General features: G+C 42.5%; 2 protein-coding genes across 2 annotated transcripts; one reads left to right on the top strand and one right to left on the bottom strand.

Annotated features, from left to right (window-relative positions):
• Positions 1-6,437: 6,437 nt before the first annotated feature.
• On the top strand, positions 6,438-10,636 carry LOC104450305 (4-coumarate--CoA ligase-like 5). Its single transcript, XM_010064807.3, has 6 exons — positions 6,438-7,323; positions 7,527-8,062; positions 9,283-9,428; positions 9,544-9,611; positions 9,747-9,849; positions 10,213-10,636. Exons 1-6 carry the CDS (start codon positions 6,596-6,598, stop codon positions 10,324-10,326), a joined length of 1,695 nt encoding a protein of 564 aa, XP_010063109.2. The 5' UTR covers positions 6,438-6,595; the 3' UTR covers positions 10,327-10,636.
• Positions 10,637-10,747: 111 nt separating this feature from the next.
• LOC104450304 (hypothetical protein) lies at positions 10,748-13,734 on the bottom strand. Its single transcript, XM_010064806.3, has 2 exons — positions 13,346-13,734; positions 10,748-11,428 (listed from the first exon to the last, which is right to left on the bottom strand). The coding sequence occupies exons 1-2, from the start codon at positions 13,456-13,458 to the stop codon at positions 11,221-11,223; spliced, it is 321 nt and encodes a 106-aa protein (XP_010063108.1). The 5' UTR covers positions 13,459-13,734; the 3' UTR covers positions 10,748-11,220.
• Positions 13,735-13,821: the final 87 nt, after the last annotated feature.

Here is a 13,821-nt window from a genome sequence, read left to right as displayed (position 1 = left end):
GGGACGGCACACAGTCCCTTGCCAGTGAGGCACCTGCCATCGCTTCCGGCTATGCATGGCATGGCGAATCGCTCGTCCGCGGTGTTCCCACCGTGCCCATGGCCTTCTCCAATGTCCAATCTGTTCCCCCCACGCTGCACAGCGAATGTCAATACCTGAAGAGAGAAAGACCCATATCGAGACCAGAACACCATTGCTGGTATGGGCCTGTAACTATATGGGCTGAGACAAGCCCGATGTATGAGCTGGACAACCCAGCAAAGAACTCAGCCCACCCTCCATCTCGAGTCGGAGCCTAGAGGAAACGACATTTGACATCCGATCCGGCGACAGCATTTTTCTTCACGGCGTCCGTCTTGTCTAGAGTCTAAGGCTTGGTCTAAACCGTCCATGCATGAACCTCGAGTGAAATCCATAAAGTCTGGTAGCTTAAATAACTCGATTCACGATGAACCAAGTTCAGCACAACCATCGCTTTTTCCAATTCAACATTGTCGAGATTAAAGTATAGTTTTGAATTTCAGGTCAAGTAACTACGGCTTAGGTGCATATCTTTACGACCTCGAAAGCTACTGCCATAGTCCGTGTCTTTGCCATCTCCATGTGATTCACGAGATCCCGCCAACAGGACCAAAAAGCTCAAAAGCGAAGAAACTACCTGTCACTTAGTCCCGTTGTCCGATATGCACAATTTACACGTGATTTTCGAAGTGGGAGCGTGCTTTTTTGTTTGAGTGGAAGAGGAGGAGGACAAGGGCATCGGGGGCTGCCGTTTTATCTTTTTAATAAAGAGAGAATGTCAGGTAAGACGTGCACATCATTGCAAAAAGGAATGCAATAACCAAGTTGGTTTGAGCTTAAGCGAGTCGTTGAAAACGTGTCAGAAAGTGGACAGGATCCTCGCTCCAAATCATGAGAGCAGCATTCCCGGATAATCTTATATCTAAGTGAGTGGTGCTCAATACCTGCCGCTTTTGTCTCTCTTTTTCTTTTTTTCTTTTTTTGTTTCTACTAGTGCGATAATTGGATCTTGGTATGAGTTTTTAAGTATAGAGATTCTAGCAACACTTACCATCTCAATATATCTCTTATTAAATGCAGATGACTCCCTTGTATGAGCGTTTCGGCTTTCAATGAAAAAGCTCAGTTCTCTTAGGTTGTACTTGATGGATACCGATTTGCATATTATCTTGTCTGGTGATTAGTGCAACTCAAAATTCACATGTGTCTGGATATAGTTTCGTAATAATGCGAATCGGAAAAATTCCACCTTGGCATTGGGATACAGCGAGGTAATATTTTCTATTGTTTTTGGAGAAAAAAAGAGCCACAAATCTTAGAAGAGAGAGAGGTGAAAGGCTGGTGAAAGATTGGATGCGGCCACCGTGAATGGCAACCCCCACAACTGCGGTGGTTTTCATGTTGGCCAATAGCATGACGGTGCCGCCTTCATCCAGCGAGCATGGCAGCCACCGTCGAATAATGTGTATATGTGAGTACATTTCTTGTGTATGCATTGATGACTTGGGGCAGGTTCACCATCCATCCCTCGCTTTTTTAACTCAAATACAGTTATATGCATGTGTCACGGGCCGAAAGAAGGTCGACCCGAGAGGTTCCCCGGAGTAAACCTCCTATGCTCGCTCGGATTCCCAATGAGCCTTAAGCTTCTAGAAGACTCTAGCTTCATTAATGTCGGTAGCTGGTAGTTAAACATTTATGTCTAGTGGTTGACACTTATGTCGATAGTTGAGATGGTGCGATCTCGTCCGCCGATATAATTCTAGATCAATGGATGTAATCTGATGCCCTAAACTATAAAAAGGGGTGTCCTTCTTTATTTATAATCATCCACTACTTCCGCAATACAAAACTTCTATCTTTCCATAGCTCTTTTCTCTAGATTATTTCTTTCTCTACGATCCAGTAAGGCGAGCGAGTGAGCATTTGTGTGGAGCAAGGCTTGGCTTAGGTGTTTCAGCGATCCAATCCGATCCAAAGTGCCCGAGTCGCCGCGCGGTCACGATCCCAATCGATCGGCCCGTGACACATGCATGCCAAATAATCATTCGAATAATGCATATTCCTGTTCAAGTTATATCTAGAATATTACAAATGATGCAAAAATGTCAAAGCAATCAAACGCAACCAAATATCTTACCTTATCTCATCTCATAAAAATGTCAAAGCAAACAGACACAACCAAATATCCATGAGCTATTTTATTGTTGGTTTTTCTTGTATTTTTATCCTGCCCAAACAAAATAATTGTTTATAATCAAGAAGCTTTTCCCACGTTAACACAACATCTTATAATACTTATTCTTGAGAATGTGGTGTTGACTGTGGCACCACGCCATCCACAATAAAAAGAGAACTTCCAAAGAAAAGGCTAAAATGGTAAAAATAAAAACAAATGCAAGAAAGATCACCAGGAGGGGGATTTAACACCCCTACTTTGCTAATGAGGGCCGCTATCCTTGCTCAACCACAAATCGAGGGCTGCTAGCCCTCGCCATGATTTTGGGAGGGCTTGCAATTCCTCACCTCAGTGGCAAGTGGTGGTGCCACCACCACACACAAGCGAGCCCTCGTGGCCTTTGCTTGTGAGGGGGGAAGGGGGGGACCCTCACACATGGCCAAGCAAGAGTCGCTAGGCCTAGACGTTCAAGTAAGGGACAGTGCCCTTCTTGCTTGTAGCCTTTTTGTTCGAGTAAGGGTGGTGCCCTTCTTGTCTGTAGTCTTTTCTTATTTTGTATTCTAATTTCACTATGCTTAGGACGAAAATAATGTTGTTTCATTCATTTACACTTTAATTAACATTGACAATCATAATATTGATGAGATTTCATTACATCGATTTGATGAGTATTAATTTTTTTTTAAAAATTTAGAATTCGGTTATATTTTCTCAAACATGTTAAAGAATATTTAATGCACTTACCCGTCATTGAGTTTAAATGATTTGATATTTAAGTTTTTTTCAATTATCAACCCAGTGCTTTCTTACCCTTTGCTGCTGATTCCACACCCCAAATCCTTTTCTTTTTTTCGAACCTTTATTTTATCATATCTTGCCAAGCGTCAGTGCACTATAAGTAAGGGAATCAACCTCTTTTCTTTTTCGGGACATTCTTGGGACCAGCACGTGGGCATTGCACTTTTCTTTTCGGGGATGAATCTTTATTACGATTCTTTTGGAAACGGATTCCAAAGCCACGTGGGACTTACAGCAGCTGCTGGTCCATTGGCGATGATATTTCATATATAAGTTATAAAAAAAAAGAATGAATACCTAAAAATTTCAAATTTAGACAGTTATATCAAAATTATTCTAAACTAATTTTTGATAATAAAAAGCCCAAAATTGATACACCTGTGATAAATTTACCTCAACCGACTATAAAAAACCCAAAATCGATAGATTTGTAACAAATTTACCTAAAATAATTTATTCGATTGCAAAAAATCATAAAATAATACATTTGTGACAAATATATCATCCATTAATTAGATTAAAATCACAAAAAAATCACAAAAATCATATAACTTTGACAAGCGAAAAATAAAATTCCAAATTAATACACTAGTCAATTGTCACGTGTCATTACAGTAAAATTTAATAGAAACTCATGTAGGCTAAATTTTTCACAAATATATTAGTTTTGGATAAATTTATTAAATGTGTATCGGTTTGGAGTTTTTGGTTGTCAAAAAATTAGTTTTCGGTAAAATTTTCATAGGTGTACCAGGGTATTATTCCTAAAAAAATATAATCCGAGAATCTATCCCAAGATGGATTAATAAATTTGCCATCTCATGAACTTACAAGTACAAGCAGCTGCTGGTCTATTAGCACCACATCGTCACTTCGGCTGTGGGTTAAGATACATATAGAAAGAACATTTCCAATAGCACTTTAATTTTAATCTTGATTTTGTATTTCCCGTCATTTAATAAATTAGATCACAAAGTGACGGACACATTAAAAAAAATTATTTTTGCACCACATTAATTGGAGTAAACTCTCTCCTACCAGTTTTTCATTAGCGGATTAGCTATTTAAATGAAATACATGTTTAATTTTAACAAATGAAAAGGCATGTAAAATTGGACCAAAGAAAAGCATGTAAAAAAAGTAAAACCAACACTGACTCTATTCGTTTCGCGGAAAATGTGGTATTTCTGGAAAAAAAAATTAAGAAGTCATTTTCCAGGAAAATGTAATTATTTTCCGGTGTTCGTATGAAACCTAAAAATGAAGTGAAAAATATTTTTCGTTATTTGGTAAGGAAAATCGTTTCCTTCATATACTCATTTTCATTTATTTTATTTTTAAAATGGATTTTTCATATTTATTAAAAAAATTAAATTATTTTTAACTTTTAATATCTATTATTAATTTTTTTCTTTTTCTTTGTTTTCTATCTCCTTCTTTCTTAGTCGGTTGCCGGCCATGGCAATGGCCCGCGATTGCCACCGGCGAGCCTCGAGCTTGTTGATGAGCACAAGGCTTGCCGCTTCCTAGATTGGCGGCGCACACGTTGAGCTCGAGGCTCACCAGATCGACGAGCGCGAGCTTGAGATAAACGAGCACGAGGTTCGCCCGGTGACAGTGACGACTAGCCAAAAAGAAGAAGATGGGAAACAAAGAAAAAAAAAAAAAGAAAAAAAAAAAAAGGAAATTAAAAATGATTCGAATTAAAAAAAAAAGAAAAATAAAAATAATTCGAATAAAAAAAAGAAAATAAGAAGAATAAAGGGAGGAGGAAATGAGAATCTAGAGAGGTGTGAGATAAGAGAGATCAAGCGAGGAAAATATTTTCCACTTTTGAAAAGTGAAAAATATTTTATCTTAGTTTATAAGACTTTTTTTTTTTTTTTATAGAAAATATTTTCCTCAATGATTTCATTTTCCGTGAAACGAACGCATTAAAACCTTTTTCTGGAAATTATTTTACGTGAAATGAATGAAACCTAAGAGCGGCCTCATTCCCTCTCTTATTGCCTTCCCCACTCGATTCCATAAAACAGTAACGAATGGGTCATTTGTTTTCATTGTCATGCGCTGCCATCTGTGACTTGCGATGCCTCCCAACGTCCATTGCCATTTGGTCATAGCTCACCACCATGACCACAAATCAAGATAGACATGAGGTCGTAAACATAAAATAACCTTCGATTCACGTGATCTGAGACCTTTGTATCCATACGAAGAGACACACAAGCGAACATGCGCGTGCGCCGCCCAAAAGACAGAGACAACATGGGTCAACACGAGAAGGTCGTCGGCGGCGACATAGAGAGACCGTCGGTGTTGATGCTGGGACGGTGAGGAAGTGATGTAGCGAGGTCGGAGATTGCGGAGCCATGGGAGTGGTGGTGGAGGCGGCCGAATGTTGACTACATGAGATAAGAAGGGGTCATTTTTATTAGGGCTTCATGTCGGGGTGTGACTGTTGTTGAATATAAATTCATTAAAAGGAATAAAGAATATAAGAAATTGAGAAAAAAGGGAGTGTTTTCAAACACGGGTCAATTTTTATATTATCAACAATAATAGGTTAACATATTAAGTCGTCTAATCATTATTTCAAAATCCTCTACATTAATTCTTTCAAATTTTTATTTAATGGGGCTCACATCATTTGAGCCGAGAGGCTTCTTATTGATTTTTCTTTTTCAGTTCGGCAAAACTTCCAATTAGAGGCGAGTAACATGGGCCAATCGGATTGAGAGCTGTTTAGATAGGATTGAACCAACTTGTTGGGTCCACTTCTTGGGAGTGTTAATCCAGTTTTGAAAGTGAAACTGTTATCTGGCTGATCCGATTCTTGGTTCTAAAGGGGGGAGTGATTGCCCAAACCGATTGTTTATTTATTTATTCATTTATTTTTTATTTTTAAATATCTTGGCTGTCCACATCATCTCTTCTTTTCAGCTTTTCCCTTTCGTCCACAATGCTCACGCCTACTTCTTTAAGCTTTTTCCTTTCTCTAGATCTCTTTCACCTCTTATAGAGTTCAGAACAATTTTTTTTTTTTTTTAAACTCAATCAGTTCTACTAAATCAAATCGAACCATTGCAAGGACCTCTGGCCTGATCCCAGTTCTAGAAACTGAGAACAAGCTTTTTCGGTCTAGTTTCTAATTTTAGGGTGGAATCGGACCAGGCAACCAGGCGGCGGCGGGCGCAAGCGGCGGCGGCGGGCGGCGGCGGATCGCGAGATGGCGAAGGAAGAAGAAAACCCCAAGTTCCAATGAATCGATTTACTTTCTTTCGACTCCTGTACACATCGGTCGATGATTCGCACGCTTACGTCGCCGTTTCCGTCCGATCAAACGGCTGCTGGTGCTCCACCTCCACGTCAACATAAAGAAAAAAGAAAAGAAAAGAAAAGTAAGGAAGTCAAGAAACACTTCTGTTCAGTTCAGAGGTCGAGGATTCACCGTCCCCCGTTTTACGACGGTGAGCCGCGACAATTTCCAAAGCCGACCAGCCTCAGATCAGTCTCGATTAAAAAAGATCACCAGTCTCCGCGAGAGAGAGAGAGAGAGAGAGAGTGCTTGCTGTGAAGCTCGAGCTCCCAACTCCAATGGCGACCAACCCACTCGAGATCGACCGGCGAAGCGGTTTCTGTCGCCCCAACTCCACCTTCTACAGCAAGCGCAAACCCATCCCCCTCCCTCCCAACCCCTCCCTCGACGTCACCACCTTCATCTCCTCCCACTCCCACCGCGGCTCCACCGCCTTCGTCGACGCCTCCTCCGGCCTCCACATCTCCTTCCCCGAGCTCTGGCGCTCCGTCGAGTCCCTCGCCTCCCGCCTCTCCGCCACCGGCATCCGGAAGGGCGACGTGGTCCTCCTCCTCTCCCCCAACTCCATCTCCTTCCCCGTCGTCTGCCTCGCCGTCATGTCCCTCGGCGCCGTCATCACCACCACCAACCCCCTTAATACCGCCTCCGAGATCGCCAAGCAGATTGCCGACTCCAAGCCCGTCCTCGCCTTCACTACCCCCGACCTCGCCCCCAAGCTCGCCGCCGCCGCCTCCGGCCTCCCTCTCGTCCTCATAGAGGACGCCGCGTCGCCGTCGTCGTCTCGAGCGGACGGCAACAATCGATCCGCTCCGAAGGCAAAGATAATCACGACTCTGCGCGAGATGATCGCGAACGGGCCAGAGGCCAGCGGGAGCCGAGTCAGGCAGCGAGTCGACCAGAACGACACGGCGACCCTCCTCTACTCGTCTGGCACCACCGGCGCGAGCAAGGGCGTCGTCTCCTCTCACCGGAACCTCATCGCGATGGTCCAGACAGTCCTCAACAGGTCCAATTTCTTCTTCCTGTTTTAGGTTTAACTGGGACAGTTCATCAGTCGAACAACACCGCACGGGAGTACTAATCTCGTCACAACCAATTGGGACATTAAACACGTGCAAATCTGATCATTTCTGCAATTCGATTCGATCCCATGATCTGCACGAAGTTTTTAGAGAAACATCACGCGCTCAACTTGAATGCAAACAACAGGTTCAATCTGGACGAGGAAGGGGGGCATCGATTCCTGTGCACGGTCCCGATGTTCCACATCTACGGCCTGGCGGCTTTTGCGACGGGCCTGCTGGCGGCGGGGGCGACGATCGTCGTCCTCTCCAAGTTCGACCTGCACGAGATGTTCGCGTCGATCGCCAAGTACAGGGCCACGTACCTGCCGCTCGTGCCGCCGATCCTGGTCGCGATGGTGAACAACGCGGACCAGATAAGGGCGAGGTACGACCTGAGCTCGCTCCACTCGGTGCTCTCCGGCGGGGCCCCGCTGAGCCGGGAGGTGATCGAAGGGTTCGTGGAGAGGTACCCGGCGGTGAGGATCCTGCAGGGGTACGGGCTGACGGAGTCGGCGGGGGTCGGGGCGTCGACGGACTCGCTGGAGGAGAGCCGGCGGTACGGCACGGCGGGGCTGCTGTCGCCGAGCATGGAGGCGAGGATCGTCAATCCGGACAGCGGGGCGGCGCTGGGAGTGAATCGGACGGGCGAGCTTTGGCTGCGGGGGCCCACCATTATGAAAGGTAATAGTGGGTGCATGGAGATTTTTTTTATTATTATTATTACAAATAAACGCATGGCGCATGGTGATGCAGATGCTTTTCAGTGTCGGGCCCGTCGGCATCTCAATTTATTTATTTTTTTGGTAAAGATCTCAATTTATTTATTTATCTCTCTATCTATCGATTTCTCGATGTTCATATAATTTCTTGCTAATGATTCCGAAAATCTAAAAATTCAGCAATTGCGGTAAAATCTTGTCTAAAATCTGATTAAGTCTAGACAGACATTGGGTACCCTCTCACGATGAGTATTCCACTCATTATTGGGGAGTGAAAAATGATTTCCCATGCGCGTCTCTTCCTATTCACGCAATGATTTACCCCTCTCAGAAAATTAGAAGTGGGATTCGAGCAGCGGATTAATGATGTGGACTAATTGTCGATTCGAGTCACATTATTATGAGTCGGACTATGTTAGGCAAATCAGGCAAACGCCGATTATTCAAGAAGCAGCCATAAGCCTTCATCGGCCTATACTGTAGACTCTCCGTTTCCAATGCTTTATCCTTGTTTGGTACCTGATCATGCTGCAAAGTCAAAATGGAATGTGGACCCATTTCTTAGCCTTATATTTGATGAGGTATATTATTATATGGATAAGTTATATTTAACAAATAGATCATGAATGAATTTAAAAGAATAATAAGACCTAAAATACTATGTGTGTTAAATGATTTCGCAACTTATGTAAATCTGATAAATACTATGGGTATTAAATGAATTCACAACTTACATAAATCCGACACATTTTTTTGCCCTCGCTTGATTTAGCGCTTACTTATTTCATATTTTCACCTTAGTTTGGATATGAGTTTTTCTCAATTAGGTTAAATATAGGAATCAGGTTGGATCAAGTATTATTACTAGATTTGTAATAAATGAAAATGTGCCACAACAAGTTAAATTGATCAATTTGGATCGGACTATTTTCGACCCACCTCACTTGTTTGATGAGTCTAGCTGCATGCATGAGAGAGAAAGGGTGAGCGAGGTGTGTCAACAAGAGTGCAAAGTTTTGATATTATTCCAATCAAATATGATCGCAGTACCTATCGAGTGGATCACTGATGATGTGTTTCTTTTCTGTTGACACTCCAGATAGACTTTTCTAAGAATGATCCATTTTTTTGCCATTTTTCTGAATTTTATTTCGTTGGGTTTTTGGAAATGAATTCACGCAGGTTATTTTAGTAATGCTGAAGCAACCGCCTCGACTTTGGATTCGGAGGGATGGCTGAGAACCGGCGATCTGTGCTACTTCGATGATGACGGGTTCATTTTCGTAGTCGACCGGCTGAAGGAACTCATCAAATATAAAGGGTATCAGGTAAATTTTCGAGAACGCTACTCGATCCCATTGCAAGTTGCGATAATTACTCGACGGAATTTGTTCACACTTAGACTATAGAGCTCAGCTCGTTCCTATTTTTTACATTCTGCAGGTTCCTCCAGCGGAATTAGAGGCATTGCTGCTCACACATCCCGATGTCGCCGATGCTGCCGTTATACCGTAATCATCACCCATTTTCACCTAACAATTTCGAAATGCAGTTTCACGAAATTCAATTCATAATTCGTTGGAAGAAAGTCATTACATATCACACCGTTTCATTTGCCTTGAGCTGTGCGTGGTTTGCTGTGGCAGGTTCCCCGATAAGGAGGTCGGACAATTCCCCATGGCATATGTGGCAAGAAAGGCAGGAAGGGAGCTATCGGAGACGGCAGTCATGGACTTCGTAGCGAGACAGGTGTGTCCGTAATTTAAAAAGCATGATTACCCTTTCAAGGGTAAAAGCTATTGCATGGTCCATAGATCACATGAGACGAGCTTGATCTATATGCCCCGTCGACCATACGACAATGTATTTCTATTTAAGCTATCGTAGCAAGTGTTCCTTAGGATTTGTTTGACTGAAAGATGACACTATGATCCCCTATCAATGTCGAGAGGGAAAGAGCTAAGCGTGAAATGCAGAGACCAGTGCTAATTCACCTTGTCAATCTCTTGAAACATCATGTAGACTTTCTTTGCAATGCCCTCTAATCACCCATGGTTGCTTTTTTTTTTTCTGTTCAATTTGCGGTCAAGTTGTAATTCTGCATTTTTACAGGTGGCCCCATACAAGAGAATCCGGCGAGTGGCGTTCATAGCTTCCATACCGAAGAATCCTTCCGGCAAGATCCTGAGGAAGGATCTCATCAAGCTTGCTACGTCCAAACTTTGAAGCATCGGGAGCTTTTATGCAGCCGCAACGTGCAATCTGTCTTTCTCGGTTGATATTGAGTTCACTTAGCTAGTTGTTTGCGTGACGTTAACTCCTAGAGAGTATTTTTAACATTGAGATTCCGGGGAATAAATTTGTGAGCCCCATGTTTATCTTGTATCCAGCTAAAGCGTGCAAGTTAACTTCTGTATAGTTCTCTTCTTTGGGAATGTCAGCCCTCAATTATCTGTAGACATCCTCTCTTGCTGAATGCGACGAGAATAATTTAAGAAATTGACATCAGTCGAGTGTACCCCAACTTCGGGCTTAACTACTCTCTTTTCCTTTCTTCCTTTTCCCACGCTCCACTTTCTTTCATCCCAAATTTGCATGAACGTAAAGAGAGTTATGGCGTGAGTCACAAAGAGAGTACTAGAGAAGGTGAGATGATGAATCAACAGTAATAACTTGACATGCAAACTGAAAGCAATTGTATCTTGAGAAGTTATGGTTTCTCACGTTTATGTTGTCATCCTGAGAAATGTAAATGAACATCCTCATAAAGCCACATATTACATTGTCGAAACGTATGCTCGTTCTCATACATCTACCTCCATTCCAATATCTCCCACAGGCCGCTCTGTTATTGCTCGTGCAGACACTCTGAAAAGCTGCAGAGAGAGGCCGAGCCCCCTATATCCCCCTAGCTGCTTGCATAATCATCAATCCGAGTCTCTTGTATCATATGAGAATGAGGAGCGCTTTCAATTTGTCATGTCAACTTATACCCAACCTGAGCCTGATGAATGTACTCAATTAAACAATTAGTGATGGATCAATTCAATGAACGACCACTTCCCCCAAGCTACATGACCGGATGAGAAAGCAGGAAAAATCTGTGACCAAACTTTGACACTACATGGATAATGGAAGAAGCATCCTTCGCTTCTTCTTCCTGGCCAATCTTATTTGCTTTGTAATTTTCATGCATAGAAGCAACAGCATGGTGACGCAGATTAAGATTAAGGCCAGCTGCATGTGCCGGAAGTACAAAGACACTGCTGAGAAAACCAAGAAAGCTAGAATTACAAGCTCCCATATCACAAAGACCACAACATCCACCCTGCATCCAAATAAGACGAAGACTATTATAGTCTGCATAGTTAAATGTAATCCCCAGAAAGGAAGCAGAAGTTATATTGCAGTTATGGCCATTCATTCGCAAGTGTGATCAAGTTTTCCACTTTAATCAAGGTAAACTTAAACTAACACGTCACAAGCAACCTTTTTTTTTTGCTTTAGCACTTACCCCCAGAAAGCTGAAAACACATCTAGCTAAAATTGGATCTTGTAAGTGGTAAAAAATTCACTAATAGAAAAGGCTAAAACAAGTATCTATGCACGAGAAACCACATTATACTCAATAGGCACGAAATTTTATAGTGGCACTTTCCAATGTGCGCCACCAGCTTATTTACACTATTATCTCCTCAAAAAGGCAGAACCGTGAACTGGTGAAGTGCAAGCTTTAGATCCATGCAGCAATCATTTAAAATTTAGAATTTAGAGCTAAACAGGTCAGTTGCATGTGCAAGGGGCATACCATATTTCAATTTTCAGCTCTTAACTTATCCAAAATAGAATATTCAATGGTAAGAAATATAGTAAATGACTTCCCTTATAAAAGAGAACACAACAGCTCTGGGAGTAATCAGGGAAAGAATAATGGGGGGAATTGCATCTCTGAGGGCCTCAGGGCTAAGTGGAATAATGAATCAGGAGAATGTTCAAAGGTGATATCCATTTTTTGTTCAACAATGAGATGTAGTCTAGTGAAATGTGCACTGCCAGCCTATTTACACTATATCTCCTCAAAAGGCAGAACCAAAAATTGGTGAAGCTTGCATTTACAAGGATGGTAAGAGAAATAGCAAATGACTTTGATTATAGAAAGAGCATACAACATGTCTGGGAGTAATCTTGGAAAGGATACTGGTGGAAAATTGCATCTCTGAGAGCCACATTACTGGACTAAGTGGAACAATGAATAAGGAAAATGTTCAAAGTTGACAAGACCCATTCTTTGTTTAATAATGAGATCTAATCTAGTGAAGGCCTTCAAAATCTACAAGAAGTTTGTGCAACATCAGCCACGCTTCATAAATTACGACAAGAGTTCTGTACAGATTTCACAAAATATCATAGAACAGCTTTAACCAAGTATCCTTCAGAAATCCCATAGGCAAACAATGAAGTCCAGTTTCAATCAGGATATCATAAACGAACGGTGTGACTACAACACATTACTCTGGGACCATAAGCACAAAGTGAAAGAGTAGAAATTTGCTCTGCTTTAAGTTGACATGGCCTATCTTGTTTGAGTTGATGGGTCATATTTTTAACCTCAAAAGCTTTTTCTCTCCGCAACAACAAAGTTTAAGACCTTCTACCAACGATTGTTTGATAGAGAAGACATCCTCTTTACATCAAGTTACCTCCTAATGGAATTGATTTTAGTCAGGCTCCAAAGTGAGTAACTATCGAAGAAAATTAACACGAGCCTGCCACCCGCAAACAGATACCTCATGCATTCAAACCCAGCATGCATCACCCCTTTCACGATGCATATGCAATTAAAATTTAAGATAGCAACCATCAAAACCTCTTTTTGGCTTTCCTTCCTACGACTGCCAATTATATACTCCCCCCAGAATCATTGCTTCCTTTAAAATTGCTAATAGCTTCAAGAGAAAGAAGCAGTAAACCGACCCAACTACCCAAAGTTCCAAAATCATAGTTTTGTCTACATCTCGTGGCCCTTGACGCTTGATCTCACAATCACATACACCAGGATTTCCCATGATCCCTCACACTCCATATATCTCGCAACAAAACAAATTAAAGCCAATCTTGGAATAACAGAAAGGGGCAAGAACGAATTACAGCACCAACTATTTCGCCACCCCACCAAAAAAAGAAAAAGAAAAAAACGAAAGCTGAATTCAGGCTGAATTCAGGCAAAGCAAGCCGTGAAAGTTACCTCGAAGAGCCGAAACTAGAGCTGGAGCAGAAAAGGGAAACAGAGGCCCAATCATTCTTGGATCGAAGCTGGTACTCCCTCAACTGCTCCGCCAGTTTCGATCTCGTTATCATGCCTGCTCCGCGAGGACGGCCCTTCTCCCTCCGTTCCGATTGGGGGAGCTCAAGAGAACTTGGGGGGGCGGGGGAGGAAGAAAAGGGAAAGAATCCAGCTCCAGAATCGAAGAGCGAAAAGGCAAAGATTTTTGCAGCTTCGAGAGCTGGAGAACGGAATCGAACGAAGAGAGGAGGACGAAAAGGAACGCGAAATCAAAGAGGAGCGATCGATCGATCGATCACTGTCCGATTCGATTCGGACCAGGGTTTTTCACGTGGACCCTCCCGTAGCTTGAATTTTCCTCCCCGTTTCTGCTTCCTTCCTTCTCTGTGGGGGAGAGGTTGACCGGGGATGTCGTTGGGCCTCTCTTGGGCCCAATT

The sequence above is a fragment of the Eucalyptus grandis genome, chromosome 6 (genome assembly GCF_016545825.1).
Source record: "Eucalyptus grandis isolate ANBG69807.140 chromosome 6, ASM1654582v1, whole genome shotgun sequence".
NCBI lineage: Eukaryota > Viridiplantae > Streptophyta > Magnoliopsida > Myrtales > Myrtaceae > Eucalyptus > Eucalyptus grandis.
This window is presented reverse-complemented; position numbering and strand designations above follow the sequence as displayed.

Excerpts from the sequence above, each read along its gene's own strand:
- LOC104450305 (XM_010064807.3), top strand. The coding sequence starts at position 6,596 with ATGGCGACCAACCCACTCGAGATCGACCGGCGAAGCGGTTTCTGTCGC. Across the intron at positions 8,063-9,282 it reads GGGGCCCACCATTATGAAAG|GTTATTTTAGTAATGCTGAA; the intron begins GTAATAGTGGGT and ends GAATTCACGCAG. Across the intron at positions 9,612-9,746 it reads GCCGATGCTGCCGTTATACC|GTTCCCCGATAAGGAGGTCG; the intron begins GTAATCATCACC and ends TTGCTGTGGCAG.
- LOC104450304 (XM_010064806.3), bottom strand. The coding sequence starts at position 13,458 with ATGATAACGAGATCGAAACTGGCGGAGCAGTTGAGGGAGTACCAGCTT. Across the intron at positions 11,429-13,345 it reads TCTAGTTTCGGCTCTTCGAG|GGTGGATGTTGTGGTCTTTG; the intron begins GTAACTTTCACG and ends ATTTGGATGCAG.